Source organism: Marmota marmota, unplaced genomic scaffold (genome assembly GCF_001458135.2).
Source record: "Marmota marmota marmota unplaced genomic scaffold, marMar, whole genome shotgun sequence".
In the NCBI taxonomy this organism is placed as follows: domain Eukaryota; kingdom Metazoa; phylum Chordata; class Mammalia; order Rodentia; family Sciuridae; genus Marmota; species Marmota marmota.
This window is the reverse complement of record NW_026000068.1, coordinates 13544285-13562011: the sequence shown is the minus strand read 5'-3', so window position 1 is coordinate 13562011 and position 17727 is coordinate 13544285. Positions and strand designations below refer to the sequence as shown.

The 17727-nt window shown below is 48.6% G+C and overlaps 1 protein-coding gene across 1 annotated transcript in view; it reads left to right on the top strand.

Annotated features, from left to right (window-relative positions):
• Positions 1–2452: 2452 nt before the first annotated feature.
• The window catches only part of LOC107146322, a 70639-nt gene continuing 55364 nt past the window's right edge, over positions 2453–17727 (top strand). Inside the window, 4 exon segments of the mRNA XM_015490402.1 lie at positions 2453–2545; positions 3147–3762; positions 3765–4309; positions 5556–5669. Of these exon segments, the coding sequence (XP_015345888.1) occupies positions 2453–2545; positions 3147–3762; positions 3765–4309; positions 5556–5669 (1368 nt within the window).

Here is a 17727-nt window from a genome sequence, read left to right as displayed (position 1 = left end):
CAAGTGCTCTGCCAATTAGTCACAACCCCAGCCCTGTGTTAGTATTTTTTTTATAACTTTATTTATTTATTTTTATGTGGTGCTAAGGATCGAACCCTGGGTCTTGCATGTGTGAGGTGAGCGCTCTACAACTGAGCCACAACCCCAGCCCCTGTGTTAGTATTTTTAAAATAAAACCTGCTTTATACACCTGGTGCTTCTCTAATGTTCAAATTTTAACATTTGAGGAAGCATAACTCGTCCCTGATAACTAGCAATATCGCCAGGACTGATGTCCTTGACCCACAGCAGAATGATTTGCAGCTGCCAGGGGCCAGGCTGAGAAGCAGTACTCAGACTGTCAGCACTGGGTTAAAAAACATTTTTTAAAATTTTTTACACATTAGAGGTGAGAAACTGATGAGACTTTATTTATTTATTTATTTATTGAAGAAAAAATAAATAAATAACAGCAGCTTCTATCTACCTCAAGGCCTGTCCAAAGGAAGGGGGTATGACCCGTGACTTTGGAAAAACCACAGAGAGCTCCTAGGTACCTACCCACCCTGCTGAGTTGTTTGTCTGTAAATAACAGGAGAGACCTTTGGTGCCAGGTGTCCCTGACTCAGTTAGGCTAGGTGAGGACCCTTAGCAACCCCCTATCAACCACTAATCAGCATGAGACAGGGATTCCAGATGACCCCCCAGTAGTTTATGATGGTTGATAACATGTTGGGAAACCATGTAGTTTAGCATGTACACCCCTCGTGGCTTAAACCAATCAGTTCAAACGAATCCCCTTCTTGTACTAACCAATCACCCTTATCCAACTTGTTCCTGCCAGTGAATGTGCTAATCAGTGCTAAGAGTTGTTGTTTGATCTTCCTGTGGTGTGGAATGATTTGCTGTGTGATGTTGTGATGCATAGAGTATCTCTCCAAAACCTATAAAATCTCACTGAACAAAGGACTGGGACTCCTCCTTGGGACCACTGCATCAGGTTGTGAGTCCAGGCTCGAGCTTGCAATAAAGACTCTTGTGTGATTGCATCGGATTCGGCTCCTGGAGGTTTATTGGGGTCCCACGAATCTGGCATTACATCTGGGGGCTGGTCTGGGATCCCCCAGGCCTCAGGATCCCCGAACTGGAGAGTCTAACACCATGAGTTTTTGTCATTTCTGTTGTCTTTGTCCTGACTATGGCCTGTAGAATCTGTACTCTGGGCTGGCAATTGGCCTCCGGACAGGCTCTGGAGGGTCACCAGCTGGGGCTCCTGGGAGATGTCCCAAACCCCATCAGAGAGCCATCTGACTCAGAGGGGGATACTCCCCCAATCTCTTCGTCTGATTTTAGGGGAAGGCCAGTTGCTCTAGCCATTTGGCTTGTGGTCAGTACCCTACTTCCATTTTTGTCTGCAATCTGAAAAGGGAATCTGTGTTTTGGCATTTTGTCAGTCTGTGTTTTTGTTAAGTGTGATGACATTGTTTTACCTTGGACGTTGGACTGATGCCAGATGAAATGGGACAGACTCAGACTACCCCCCTTTCTTTGCTACTGTCTCATTTTGATGAGGTAAAGGAAAGAGGGTGAAATTTGAGTGCTGTGGTAAAGAAAACTTCAGACTCTTTGTACTTCTGAATGGCCTATTTTTGGTGTTGGATGGCCACCTAGTGGCACTTTTGTCTCAGAAACTATACTTCTTGTTAAAACCCAAGTTTTTCTCCCAGGTAGCTCTGGACACCTGGACCAGGTGCCCTAGATCCTGGTATGGCAGGACTTTGTTTGGGACCCTCCCCCTGGCATCATCAAAGGTCCTGGCACTTAAAGAGACAACGTGCTGTGGTGGCCAGCGCCCCTGTCCTGTCCTTCTGCCCCAGAACCCCTTTACCCTATTTTGCAAAGCAGAATGGACAAGGAACTCCTGTCTCCACCACCATACCAGCCACCCTGTCCCATTTCTAACAAACTTTTTGTTCCTGATCCTCATCCCATTCCTACCCCTGCCCCTGACAGCAGTGTAGATGGTGGAGGAGATACCAGCAGCAGCTGAGGGACTGGCGTCTGGAACCCTCGGCTGCACTGGGCGGACTCATGCCCTGGTGCCAGAGGGGCAGATAGACTCCAGGGTTTTGCCTCTCCAGGTGGCAGGACCCCAGAGGAGGCAGGGATTCAGCCCTTCACTACTGGCCCTTTGCCTCTAGTGATTTGTATAACTGGAAACCAGATTGCTAGGTTCCCAGAGAACCCACCAGACTTAATCTCTCTCTTGGACAGCATTCTCTTACCCACCAGCCCACCTCGGATGACTGTCCTCACTTGCTCCGCACTCTCTTCACAATGGAGGAGAGGGAGCACATCAAGATGGAAGCTTGAAACTGGTCCCCGGAGGTGATGGGCGGCCCACAACCAATCCAGATATAATGAACACCACCTTTCCCCAGAGCCACCAGACCAGGACCAATGGGACTACAATATGGCTGAAGATAGAGAGAGGCTCCGGGTCTACCGCCAGACTCTAATGGGAGGTCTCCGAGAGGCAGCTCGAAAACCTACCAATTTGGCCCAGGTATAGAGTTCATCAGGGTAAGGAGGAATCTCCAGCCTGATATTTAGAGAGGTTACTGGAGGCCTTTAGACAGTACACCCCCCTCAATCCAGGAACGGAAGAAAACCTAGCGGCAGTAGGAATGGCCTTTGTAAACTAGTCAGCACCAGACATTAGAAGAAAGTTACAGAAGCTGGACGATTTGGAAGGGAAAACTTTGCAGGACTTGCTAGCCATAGCCCAAAAAGTGTACAACAACCGGGACTCTCTAGAAGACAGACAAGTGAAGGCGACCGGAGAGATGACCTGAGTCCTGCTAACAGCAATAAGCAGCAGCAACACCCTTAACAGAGGACCGCCAGAGGGAAGAGGAGCCCTGCTAGAGGGAGGCGGGATCTGCAAAAGAACCAGTGTGCCATTTGCAAGGAAATAGGGCACTGGCTCAAGGACTGTCCCAAAAAGCCTAGGAGCCAAGGAGAAGGGAGACACCCTCACCCAGTCCTAACTATGAACAACCCCGATAGTGACTAGGGGGACAGGGTTCGGCTCCCCTCCTGGAACCCAGGGTAACTCTTAAGGTGGAGGGACTCTGATAGACTTTCTGGAGGACACTGGAGCTCAGCATTCAGTCTTATTGAAACCCCAAGGAAAGTTATCAGGAAAGACATCCTGGGTACAGGGAGCTACTGGAATGAGCCAATATTCATGGACTACTGGAAGGACAGTGGACCTAGGCATGGGCCAGGTATCCCACTCATTCATGGTGATTCCAGAATGCCCTTACCCCTTATTGGGAAGAGACTTGCTTAACAAAATTGGGGCTCAGATTCACTTCCAACCTGAGGGCATCTCAGTTTCAGACTCTCTAGGACGCCCCATCCAGGTATTAACTCTTGCCCTGGAGGATGAATACCGGCTTCATCAGCAGCCAACACCCATTGATGAGAACATAGATTACTGGCTGCAATCCTACCCTGAGGCTTGGGCAGAGAAGGAGGGGGATGGGGGGATGGGACTGGCAGAGCATAGGCCTGCAATCTTCATTGAGTTAAAACCTGGGGCAGACCCAGTCAGGGTTCGACAGTACCTCATGTCCATGGAAGCCAGAGTGGGGATAACACCCCACATCCAGCGACTGTTGGAATTGGGGGTTTTGATACCCTGCCAGTTGGCCTGTCCTTTGCTGCCAGTCCGCAAGCCCCAGTCAGATGACTATCAGCCAGTACAAGACCTGAGGGAAGTAACAAGAGGGTGATGGACATCCACCCAACTGTCCCCAACCCATACACCCTCCTGAGTGCACTACCACCAGACCAGCAGTGGTATATGGTCCTGGACTTGAAGGATGCTTTCTTCAGCCTGCCCCTGGTGCCAAAAATCTAGAAATTGTTTGCTTTTGAGTGGACGGATGTTGAGAGAGGCATCAGTGGACAATTAACCTGGACCAGACTCCCCCAAGGATTCAAGAACTCTCCAACCATCTTCAATGAGGCGCTACATGAGGACTTGGGTGAGTTCAGAACACAGCACCCTAACTTAACCCTTTTGCAGTATGTTGATGACTTGCTGATTGCCACCAGGACTAGAACGGAATGCATGCAGGGAACTAAGGACTTACTCAGAGCCCTGGGAGGCAGGGGCTATTGTGCTTCAGCTAAAAAGGCCCAAATCTGTAAGCCAGAGGTAACTTACCTGGGCTACTTGCTAAAGGAGGGACAACGGTGGCTCACACAAGCTAGAAAAGAGACTGTGCTAAGAATTCCAAGGCCCCAGACCTCGCGTCAGGTGAGGGAATGTCCGGGGTCGGCAGGTTTCTGTACATTGTGGATCCCTAGCTTCGCTGAGCTTGCCAAGCCCCTCTATGAAGCCACTAGGGAAGGACAACAGTTTTGGTGGACTGAGAAAATGGATCATTCTTTTAACCAAATTAAGACTGCCTTGCTGTCAGCCCCTGCCTTGGACTCCCTAATGTTACTAAACCTTTTTACCTGTACATTGACGAACACAAGGGAGTTGCCAAGGGAGTCCTGACTCAGTATCTCAGCCCATGGAAGAAGCCAGTGGCATACTTGTCAAAGAGACTAGATCCTTGTCTGAGGATGATTGCAGCCGTTGCCCTAATGGTGAAAGATGCAGATAAGCTGACCATGGAATGAGAACTGTATATCACTACACCCCACGCAGGGATACTGAGGCAATTACAGGATCGATGGCTCAGCAACATCAGACTTACTACCAGGGTTTGCTACTTAACCCCCTCAGAATCAACTTCCAGATAACCCTCAGCACTCAACCCTGCGACCCTGAAACCAGACCCTGACCTGGAGGCAACTCTGCATAATTGTGCAGGAATTTTGGCTCAGGTTCAAGGCATTCAAGAGGACCTTTTTTTTTATTATTATTATTAGTTGTTCAAAACATTACATAGCTCTTGACATATCATATTTCATACATTTGATTCAAATAAGGATCAGCCTTTACCCGACGCTGACCTCTTGTGGTTCACAGATGGAAGCAGCTTTATCCAAAATGGTCAGAGGTATGCGAGTGCAGAGGTAGTAACTGAGCCCCTGCCAGCTGGGACTTCCGCCCAGTGAGCCGAGTTGGTGGCACTGACCCAAGCATTAACACGGGGTAAGGACAAGAAACTGACAGTGTATACTGACAGCCGCTCTGCATTTGCCACGGCCCACATACAAGGAGCCATCTGTAAGGAAAGGGGGCTCCTGACCGCAGAAGGGAAGGCTATTAAAAACAAAGAAGAAATATTAGCCCTAATTGCTGCCCTGTGGCTGCCAAAGAAACTAGCCATTGTCCACTGTACAGGGCATCAGAAGTCCAAAGAACCTGTAGCCAGAGGTAATAACCTGGCTGACAAGACGGCCCGGGAAGTTGCCCTTCGTGGGATCCTGTCTTAGTAACCAACCTTCCAGACCCAGGACCCAGACAGCTACCAGACCATCCCCAATATACTAAAGAAGACCTGGACTGGATTCATAAATTACCCATGTCCCACTGCCCCTTGGGGCAGGGGTGGTACCGGGCAGCAGAAGACAAAAATCATACTGCCCGAAAGAATGGGAGAAAGCTGTTACTAAGAATGCACCAGAGCACTCACATGAGCACTAAAAAGATGCAAGATCTGGTAAGACACCAAAATAAAGAGGAAAATGTACTCTGCCCCTTGCCTGGGCCCTTTGGCCTCCCTCTGCCTGGATCCTGTTCTCCAAACCTGACGCCCTGCAGTGGACTGGGCCTTGAGCCGTCTTCCCCCTGTGCCACCCGCTCCCCTCTCTCCCCTCCCTCCCCTCCCCAGCCCTACCCAGGCCCTGGCACTAGGCTCTCCATTCCTGGGCCTGTCTCCTTGCTTGAGCCCCCAGCCGCCCTTCTCGAGGACCCTGTCCCTCTCTCTGTCCCTGACCCTTGATTTCAGGACTCTTGCTTGCGCCCCTTCCTATGGCTCCCCTCTGTTGCCCTTGTGCTATGGTATCCTGGAACTACCCGGAATCTCCCCCCCACCCGCTTCTCCCTAGCCTGGGCCCCTTCCATGGGTCCTGGCTCCCCACCCACACAGCCATCCCCACCCCCGCAGGTATCCCCATAAAGTGTCTTCCTTTGGCCCTCCTTTGGTACTGGTCCGTTTCTGAGGATGTAATCACCTGGGGCATTGAATGAAATTGGCTGGCCTCTGTGCCCTGAAGGCTCCCTATGGGAAACAGCCCTGCCCTTCGCCTGGGGCCCCTTGGCTGCCTGAAACCCTGACACCTGGCAGTGAACATGGGCCTGGCACCGAACTTTGCTTGCGCAATCCCCTCCCCTGCCCTCTCGCCTTGCAAGGTGCCCCTACCCCAACCTAGCCCCCCTCACCCTGACCCTTTACTCTGCAGTCCCTGGGCCTGGCTGCTGGCCTGAGCCCCTGACCGCGTTCCTTGCATCCTGTGGCTTCTCGTGCTGTCTCTTCATGTGGGGTTTGACCTGGGGGAGCCCTTGCTTTGGCCCCCTAGAGTGCTCCCCCGATGCCCTTTGTGCTGCCCACTGTCTCCACATCCTAGCTCTGCCCCTTACGCTCCTTCCCCTAGCTCTTTCCCCCGGAGCACAGGCCTCCTGTTCATTGAGTCCCTAGTATCTTTGGGTCACCTAGGTGCCTCGCATGGGCTCCTTGACCGGGTCCTGGTACTTGCTCCTCTCCACACCCACCGCAACCACCAGCCGTGCCCTTTCATGGCACTCCACCTGGCCCCAGTCCCTTGCCAGGCCCACTTTGCTCACCAGGGCCAGGGGATTGGAAATGGGTATTTGGCCTTGTGGGCTCCATTTGGGAAAAGGTACCCGTGCCCCTTGCCTGAGCCCTTTGGCTTCCCTCGGCCTGGGCCCTGCTCCTCAATCCTGACACCCTGCAGTAAAACCTGGCCTTGAGCTCTCCTCTCCCGCGCCACCCACTCCCCTTCCTCCCCTTTATAACCCCTCCCCCACCCTGTCTGTTTTCATGGGACCCAAGACCGGGTCCTGGCACTTTGCTCTCCATTCTTGGGTCTGTCTCCTTGCTGGAGTCCCCGGACGCTGTCCTGTGCCTTGATTTCAAGCCCCTTTTTTGGCCCCCTCCTGGACCTCCCCTCTGTTCCCCTTGTACTGGGTATTTTGGCACTGCCCAGCCCCTCCTCTCCCCATGGTTCTCTCTATCCTGGGCTCCTCCAATGGGTGCTGGCTCCCCACTGACCATCCTGGAACAAAGGGACCCCTCACAAGGCCCTTCTTTGTTTCTCTTTGGTCCTCGTCTCTCTCTGAGGATCTACTCACCTGGGGCAGAGGAGAGCAATTGGCTGGCCTCTGGGTCCTGAAGGCTCCCTATGAGAAACACAGCCCTGTTCCTCACCTGGGCCCCCTTCGCAGCCCAACCTTGACACCTGGCAGTGGATGTGGGCCTAGCGATGACCTTGCCCTGGGCGATCCCTTGCCTTTCCTCCCCTGCCCTCTAGCCTTGCCAGCTGCCCGAAGCCTCCCAGCCCTCCCTCACCCTGACCCTTTTCCCCACAGCCCCCAGGCCTGGCTGCCGGATGAGCCCCTTACTGCATTCCTTGTGTCTGGTTACTTTGAGAGGTGTCTCTTCCTGTCTGACCTGTGGGCCCCTTGCTTTGGCCCCCTAGCCCGCTCCCCTCTGTGCCCTTTGTGCCGCCCTCTCTCTCCCCATCTTAGCGACCACCGCTTGGTCTCCTTCCCCTGGTGCTTTTTCCTGGAGCTCAGGCCTCCTGCTCATTGGGTCCCTAATATCTTTTGGTGGGGTCAGTCCCTTGTCTGGACTCCTTGGTTGGGTCCTGGCTCTTTCCCCTCTCTGCACCCACCGTGACCCCCCACCATGCCCTCCCATCGCACTCCTCCTGGCCTCCGTCCCTTGCCAGGCCCCCTTGGCCTTGTCCCTGGCCCTTGATTCTCATGTGGGCCAGAGCTTCTGATGGGAAACAAAGCCCTGCTCCTGGCCTGGGCCCCTTGCTCTCCCTGGGTGCTTGGTCCTGCACCAGGAACCCTGACATCTGTCCTGAGCCCCCTGCCCAAGCCCTGGCCCTTGACTCTCCACTCCCCGGCCTGGCTCCTCTCTTGAGCCTCTGGGGGCCCTTCTTGCTCCGTGCTGCCCTGGGCTTGGACTGCGTGCACCCCCTTGCTGGAGCCGCTTCCCCGCTCCCCTTGGCTTCCCTGCACCTCAGTACCCTAGTGCCACCTACCTGTTCGGCCCCGCACTTCCCTGCTCTCCCCTGGCCTGGGCTCTTCTCTAGGTCCCAGCCTGGGTTCCCTTCTGGAGTCCTGGGCTGTACCTCACCAACACCCTTCCTCTGCCCCTTCACGCTGTGCCCTCCTTCGGCCCTCCTGTTGTCCCTGTTCCTGCCGGGCACCTTTTCCAAATCCCTTTCCCAGGATGCTCACTGGGCCAGGGGACTGGAACTGGGCATTTGGCCCTGCGGTCTCCCTTGGGAAAAAGGAGCTCTGCCCCTTGCCTGGGCCTTTTGGCCTCTCTCAGCCCTGAACCCTGACACCCTGCAGTGGTCCTGGGCCTCCAGCCTTCCTCCTCCTGCGCCACCCGCTCCCTTTCTCCCCTCCCTCCCCTCCCCAGCCCTGTCCCTTTACATGCACCAGCCCCAGCAGTTGGCTCTCCACTCCTGCACCTGGCTCCTTGCCTGAGCCACTAGCTGACCTTCTGGAGGACCCTGTCCCTGTCTCTGGATTTCCAGGCCCCCTTTCCTGGCCCCCTCCTGTGCCTCTTCTCTGTTCCCCTTGTGCTGTGGTATCCTGGCTCTGCCCAGACCCTCCGTTCCCCTGATTCTCCCTAACTTGAACTCCTCGAATGGGTCCTGACTCCCCTCCAACCCTCCCCAAGTCCGCATGCCAGGAACCCCCTCACAGTGACATCCTTTGTCCCTCCTTGGGTCCAGGCCCCTCTCTGAGGATCTACTCACCCGGGACACAGGAGTGGATTGGCTAGCCTCTGTGCCCTAAATGCTTTCTAGGGGAAACACAGCCCTGCCCCTGCCCTGGGTCCCCTTAGTTGTCAGAACCTTGACACTTGGCAGTGGACATGGGACTTGTGCAGACCCAGCCCTAAGTGATCCCCTCCCTTCCCTCCCCCTCCCTCTTGGCCTTGCATGCTGTTACTACTTACTACCTCAAATCAGCCCTCCCTAACCCTGAGCCTTTGAGTTCCAGTCTCCAGGCCAGGCTGCTGGCCTGAGCCCCTGACTGTGTTCCTCCTGTCCTGGGGCGTAGCGTGGCGTTGCTTCCTGTTGGGTCTGACCTAGGGGCCCCTTGCTTGGGCCCCCTAGTGTGTTCCCCTAGGTGCCCCCTGCGCCTCCCTCTGTCTCTTGCTCCTGGCGCAGCCCCTTTCTCCCCTTCCCCTCGTGCTTTCCCCTGGCGCCCACGGGTTTCCTGCTCCTTGGGTCTCTCTTCCTAGGAAGAGAAGTCGGGTTGGTCCCTTGCCTGGGCTCCTGGCCTGGGTCCTGGCTCTCTGGCCCCTTTCCTTACCCACTGCGACCCCCAGCAGTGCATTCCCGTGGCCCTCCTCCTGGCCCCCTTCCCTTTCCAGGCCCCATTTCTGGGTCCCTGGTTCTGGATTCTCACCTGGGCCAGGGCTCCTTATGGGAAACACAGGGCTGCTTCTCACCTGGTCCCCTTGCTCTCCCTGGGCCCTTGGTCCTGCACCCGGAACCCTGACACCTGGCAGTGTCCCTGGGCCTGGAGCCTGGCTCCCCCCTGCCAGACCCCTGCCTTCCCTCCGCAGCCTTGTCCACTTTCCTGAGCCCCCTGGCAGTGGAGTACTGAACCCAGTCGGCTGAACTTCGGCTTATGCCACAATTTTGTTGTGCAGAATCAACTGGGAGGAAAGCCACTCAGTAAGTGAAGTAGTGGACAGGTTCAGGGGAAGCGGTAATTAGAATACAATGGAATTGGATGGCTGTTGCTAGTGTTATAAAATTAATTTGATAAAGTTAATGAGAGGCTGCAATGATTAATCACCAACTCAGGGCTAAGTGTGAAAGCCAGAGGGCCTGTGGTGTTTATAACAAGACTCTGCTCTCCTGAAGCCAGAGGCCGAAAAAAGGCCAGAATCAAACTGAGGGCTGGATCCTAAAGCCAGTGGAGCTGCATAGAGGACTGAATTTCCCTCTATGTTGTGTGGTGTCAGAGGTTTCAGTCCATAACGAGTCTGCTATGCCAAGCTATGCCAAGGTCAGATCCCCAGTTGGGAAGGAATAAGATTCTGAGACTTGGACGGAGGACAGTTGTGACCAAGCTCCACAAACCTTGAATCTCCAGACTGTCCTGAACCCTCTGGCTCACTCTTCCCTATTAAAGCTAATGCTGCTGTTTTGCTCTAAGACAACACAGAGGGCTTTGTCTTGCAAGAAGCCGCTTGTTCCCAACTCAGGATCTACCCTGACTCCAGTCCTGGATATTACACCAGTAAGTAGAACAAGGATCAGCCATTGTAACCTCCAAGCCATTCAGCCGGCAGTCTGTTTTTGGAAATAAAGTTTTATTGGAATACTAACACCACAACATTCGACAACACATTATCTCTGCCTGCCATCATGCTACTTTGGAAGAATTGAGTAATTGCAGTGGAGTCCATGTGGTGCACAAAACCTGAACCTAACTGGCTGGCTCTTTATAGGACACATTTGCAGACCAATGAACTAGATCAAGTCACAGTAAAACCTGACAGGAATAGTGCTGATTCTGGTTGGGAAAGAAAGGGAATTTACACCGAAGCTGAAGACTTAGTCCACAAATCCTAGCAGGAGTGGAAGAATGTATACAGGATTGAATGCCGAAGGGCCTGTGAGTTAACTTTCTGCTGCTGTGACAAAGTATCTGAGAAAATTAACAAGAGGAGGAAATATTACCCTGTTGTGTGGTGTCAGAGGTTTCAGTCCGTAGTCACTTGGCCACGCTGTTGTGGGCTGTGGTGAAGTAGAACATCATGGTGGGCCACATGCAGTGGGGCAGACGTGCTCGCTTCATGGGAGCTGGGAAACAGAGGGTTGGGGGGAGGCCAAGGGACAAGATACATCCTTTCCAGGGCCCACCCCAGTGATGTGCTTCCTCGAATTATGAGGCCCCTCCTACAGTTTCCATCACCTCCGAGTCATCAATTCACATATGAACCCATCAATATCTTAATACATGGATCAAATCAGAATCCTTGTAATCTAATCACTTCTCAAAAACCCCACCTCTGAACATTGCTACTTTGAAGGTTTGGGCCTTCAACTTGTGAACATTTGGGGGACATTTCAGATGCAAACTATAACAGTCTGGATGGAGTATACAATTGGATGCTGGAGTGTGTCTGCCTGGAGCACTCTTCTGAGATAGCGGACTCAGTACCCTGCTTCATGGACTCCTGGAGTATCTCGACTGACTTTTCTTTTTTAGGAAAGCGATGCTCAAATAAAGTGAAGGAGATATGTGAGAAATGCCTCAGCAGACAGTGACCAAAGAGATCAAAAGGCTCAGAGAAGAGGCCATGCTGGAGTTAATGTTCTTTGTAATAGGCAAGAAACAAGGTCATGGGATTTTTAGGGGAAACCGGAAGACAGAGCATTTATCAAAGCTGTAAGGAATGAGCTGGTAAGAGGGGCACTGGAACACTGAGCAACTCAACGGTGACTATCCCTTGTGGGGCAGGGCTGATGCTATCGATGATGCTGTTATAAAACCGCACTCCTGAAAAACTATGGGGATAGTAAGAGCCGAGGTTTATTGAGGCCAGCTGGTAGAACTTAGGTGCCAGAAGCAAGAACCATACAATTATTATAATGAGTGCCAAGTTCGAAGTGACAGCTAGGGGACCTCACTCATAGAGAGCTATGTCGGGGATTCCAGTAGTTACCCTTTATCCATGGTGGATACATTCCAAGATCCCTTGTAGATGACTGAAAACATGGATAGTACTGAACTCTATATACACTATGTTTTTCCTGTACATCTATATACCGTGATAAAACTTAAAAGAGATTAATAGCAATAACTAACAACAAAATAGAAGAATTTTAACAACAGTCTGTAATAAAAGGTAAATATGGCCTCTCTCTCTCTCTCTCTCTCTCTCTCTCTCTCTTAAAATATCCTTTTTACTCAACTCACCCCTTTTGTGATGATGTGAGATGATAAAATGCTTGTGTGATGAGATGAGGTGAGGTGAATGATATATGTACTGTGTTGTAGCATTTGGTACTGTGTAAGGGTTACTTGAACACAAGTACTGCAGTACCACAATGGTTGATTGGATAACTAAGATGGCTACTAAGTAACTAACCAGCAGATAGCACATACAGCACGGATACCTTGGACTAAGGGGTAATTTATGTCCCAGGTGGGACAGAACAGAATGGTGTGATTTTATCATGCTATTCAGAATGTTGTATAATTTAAAACTCATTAATTGTTTATTTCTGAAATTTTCTATTTATTATTTTAGACTACAGGTGACCATGGATAACTGAAACCACAGAAAGTGAGACCATAGATAATGAGGGACTATTGTACTAGAACATGGTGCTCTTAGGAGCAAGGTAGAGGGACCGATGGCAAGGGTAATGCTTATGCACCAGTGAAAGGTCATGGCCGATTTCCAGAGTTGAGCCAGTCCTTCACCCAGAACCTGCTTGATGAATGAGGAACTGGTCTGAGGAAGGATCTTGCTATACCATAGCAAGTGTTTATGATAATAATTTCTCCAAAAGGATGTATGGCCATTTACTTAGGTACATGGGAAAAGGGGAATTCCATGATTCCTAAGATTCTACCAAGATTCTTCAGAATGTCAAACTCCATTGATATTCAGGGACTTTTATGCTTTATCATGGCCCTTTGTTAAAGTGTAGGCTTGTGAGATACAGGTAATAAGAAATTAAGACCCCAAATCTATTTCACAATGAGTTCTTTGATTCCACGGATCCATCTGGTGATCATTTGTTCAGTTTCTGAACATATAATTCCAATGGACATCCGTAGTAGTTGGCACAATCCCCTCATTAGTTCTTTAGTTTTAAGAGTGAACCCCTGTAGTAGAGAAACCCATTGAAGCCTCTCAAGTGTTCCTTTTATGACAAGAAAATATGTAACAACCAATATCATCTGTAGGAGGAATGGCAGAGAAACATGCCAATCTAAACATACTCAATACTGCAAGAGCAGTGGTCCCCAAAATGTACCTACTTAATTTACCAATCTAACCCCTTTGCAACTGGAAGTCCTACAATTTGGAACAATTGCAAACAATTAGGAACCTGAAAGAGAAAACCTACAGAATGGGAGAAATCTTTGCTAGCTATTCTCTGACAGAGGATTGATATTTAGATTACATAAAGAACTCAAAAAAAATTTACACCAAAAAAGAAAAACAATACATAAAGAACTCAAAAAAATTCACACCAAAAAAAAAAAAACCTAATGAATAACTGGGCAAATGAATTAGACACTTTTCAAAAGAAGAATTACAATATTCCTATAGCTATGGGATCCACTGTTCTTATCATGTACATAACCACCCAGATGCCATCTGCCCTCTGGAGATTTTTGACAACACAACTAATGTGCCAAACTGGAGGTGAGATCTTGTAAGGATGGAGTAATGTTAAATCAAGGCCTGTTATTTACTCCTATATCCACAATATATGAAATTGATGGCCCCATAAAATAAGAATTGGAGGTAGGTTTAGCACCACTCACTACTACTCTTAATGACCTATTTGGGGAGTTTGTGCTTCTTGGTTCTTGCACATTTAGTCTCTTGTGTTCTGGTCCCCAGAGCGAGAGTGTTCCTATTAAGTAACACAGAGAGAGTTCCATTAAACTTAAGGCCATAGTTAATAACACAGTTGAAACTGCAGCCATTCAGGTGATTCTCTGGGTTGGTTCTTGGTACTTTCTTGCCAAATTCTGATGGTAAATGAGCAAGTATGGTAGCTACGATTGACCCATGGCTTGATCTTGACCATTACCACCACAACCATGGTTACTCATGGCTCAGGGCCCTCCAGATGAGAATCTGCGTCACTACACTCAAGTGAGCAGCAGAGATGTTTAAATGTGTGTGGGAATCTCAAAAGGGGGTTAAGAAAAAGGGATATTCATGATACCAGATATAGTTGCAAGGACTGTGATTTGTCCAAATAACCTTCCTCTTATAAGTTTTCACCAAAAAAGAGATCACCAGAATCACATGGAGCTATCCTTAGATGGCATGAACTTGCTGTATGAAGGCATTAGATTTGGGCATCTCGAAGGGTGGATTGTAATGGTAGGGGAGGTACACTCCTCAGATCTTCCCTTCAGAACCAAAGCATCCACCTCCAAGCAGTCAGATGAGTCCTGCAAAGAGACTTATCAGTGAGGCTTACACAGGAATGGTTCTTGGCCAAAGGGGGCTACCCAATCCAAGGTGACAGCCCATTTCCACTGGTGGCCTAAGGTGAGTTTATGTGAGGCTACAAAGGCCTGACCCCTTGCCTAGATTAGGAACTGAAAGGCCTCTTCTGCTGTAGTCTCCCTGTGGTGTTGCCGAGGTTTCTTGTCATCTCATCACAGTTCCACATCTCCCTCTGTCTGCTACGCCCCAAGATGATATTTCTGAGCGTGCTCCCCGAAGAAGCTCTTGCATGTGACCATCCATCTCAGATGGAACCTAACCTAAGACTGGGCATTGATATAAGCATCTTATAAATGCCTTTATTTTCCCCAATTGTTGTAACTCTGGGGTTAAAAACAAACCAGTGATTAAGAATAAATAATTTTCCTTTCACAAGCTGAAAGTTGAAATATTTAGTAGTTTCATTCTGGGGAAAACATCTGGTTGACAAGAAAGGCCTTTGTTTCTTATGGGCAGGCTTCTCCACCGAGCGTCCTTTCCATCAATGAGCTTTTGGTATTTAAATTATTTTTAAATCAAGTTCTAATCCATTGTTTAGGTGTATGTTGCTGAAGTATTTTTAAAATGTAGTATGTTTTTAAAATTAGATGTCCATCTGTCATTATATGGAATGTGTGTGGGCATACAGTGAATGGACTTATTTTTAACCTCTGAATTCTATTAGGCTGCTTAACTATATCCCCACAAAAGAAGTGCCATTAGAAGTGTTTCCTTCCTTCACTCACAATTAATTTTGCTTTTTCTTTGTGATCCATGGCATCAGATCTTTGAAAAGCCAAATCATCATCACTCTAGCCTCTTTTTAAAAGGGATTGTGGAAAATTGATCTGAAGAATTTATGTCCTCTTTCCATCTCCAAATAATTTCTCTGCAGCAGGAAAGACATGTTCACTGAGCATATCATACAGCTTTTAACTCACTAAATTTTTCTTAGATTGATAGTTCCTACTTAAATTGGAGGCAGTGTGAGGTGCCAGAAGAATGTAGAAAGTGATTAATCTTTTTATTAATCATCAATTTCAAAACTAATCAGATAATATTTGGAGTGATTCCATTTCAATATCAGCGGGTAGCATATGGAGTAGGATTTTCTGATAGATGTTTTTACATTTATTTATTTCATTCCTTTTATATGTGGAATTTCATTTCTACATATTTTACTCTCCCCTTAAACATAATTTTTTGGGGGTTAATTGTTTTTACTATGGAATTTTCCAAACATCTATACAAAAATGTAGATAGAATGATATAATGAACCTTGATGTTTCCATGGCTCAGCTCCAATAGCTAACAGTTTGCACCTCTGATTTCATCTACCATTTCTGCCTTGGCCCCCTCCCATCCCCTATTCCCACATGCATATTTTCTAGAGTATTTGAAGCAAATATCAGACATCATGTCATTTACTTTGTAGGTACTTTACATGAATTTAAACAATAAAACTTCAAAAAGATATAACCCTACTCAGCAAATAAAAATAATGTCTATTATAATATCCAATCCATATTCCAATTTCTCCAGTGGTCTTTTGGAATGAACCAATTCAATTAAGAACAATAAAGCCCACTGATCACGTGGTTGCACCTCTACTGGTTAACATACATTATCCCTCTCTCCTCAGTCATGGCATTGAATTTGTTGGAGAAGTCAAAATGTGTATCTTTTAGGTCTTATGTTCTAGATTTGCATGATCACTTCTTGTTATATTTTTAACTTGTTCCCCTGGTGTCTCTATTTCTATAAGCTGGTGATTAGATGTGCACCTTGATTTGATTAAGGTTCAAGTGTTTTGGATTTTGATCCAACATGGCAGCAGGAAGGGAGTGAACCGCCTGGTGATCTCACCTAGTCAGAATACTACATCTCCGAGTCTTATAGGACCCCTATCCAGCTGCTCTCAGCAGAAATCAACAGTGCTGTGACCCCACAGGGGGCCCAGACCTCAGCCTTCGAGTAGGATGCCTGGCATTGGAGCAGGACTCAAAGCCTGAAGTTCCAGTCCACGCAAGACCCAGGGATAACCTTAGCAGAATCACCTATTAACACATCTGCAGACCGCCAAGACTTCACTCCACTCTCATGCAGGTCACTCAGCTGCTACCTACTCATAGCATAACACCATCACCCAGCTCCCCCCACATCACCAGGCTCCCTCCACCTCACCAGACACTGGCACTGAAAGCAGACCACCACCATCTTGATTCAACATTCTTGCCATTTAGCTGGGGGAAGTTCCTAGATCAGATCTCCGGCGGCCAGGTACCAGATTTCTACCCTTTCCCCATCCCCAGCGGAGGTAACCCAACACAGTAGTAGTTGCCCAACACAGGTGTGCAATGTGACCAGGGAGCTGCCCATGGGAGCCCTGGGGTGAGAGTTTCCTAAACTGGGAACAGCTAGGGGAGAGGGAGAGACCAGGAACTGGGAAATCTCCAGGCAAGAGAGGGAGATAATACCGGGCGCTTTATTATCAAAATGACCATACTTCCAAAAGCACTATACAGATTTAATGCAATTCTGATCAAAATCCCAATAGCATTCCTCATAGAAATAGAAAAAGCAATCATGAAATTCATCTGGAAAAATAAGAGACCCAGAATAGTTAAAGCAATTCTTAGCAGGAAGAGCGAAGCAGGTGGCATCACTATACCAGAACTTAAAATATACTACAGAACAATAGTAACAAAACCAGCATGGTATTGGCATCAAAACAGACTGGTAGACCAATGGTACAGAATAGAGGACAAAGAGACTAACCCACAAAATTACAATTATCTTATATTAGACAAGGGTGCCAAGATTTGGATCAAAATCCAAACCTTCAACAAAATGTACTGGGAAAACTGGAAATCAACATGCAACAAAATGAAATTAAATCCCTATCTCTCACCATGCACAAAACTCAATTTAAAATGGATCAAGGACTTAGGAATACAACCAGAGACCCTGTGTCTGACAGAAGAAAAAGTAGGCCCTAATCCCCATTATGTGGGATTAGGCCCCAACTTCCTTAATAGGACTCCTATAAAGCAAGAATTAAAACCAAGAATCAATAAATGGGATGGACTCAAACTAAAAAGTTTCTTCTCAGCAAAAGAAACAATCTGTGAGGTGGATAGAGAACCTACATCTTGGGAGCAAATTTTTACCACCCACACATTGGATACAGCACTAATCTCTAGGGTACATAAAGCAAAACACCAAAAAAATGAATAACCCAATCAATAGATGGGCCAAGGATATGAACAGACACTTCTCAGAAGAGGATATTCAATCAATCAAC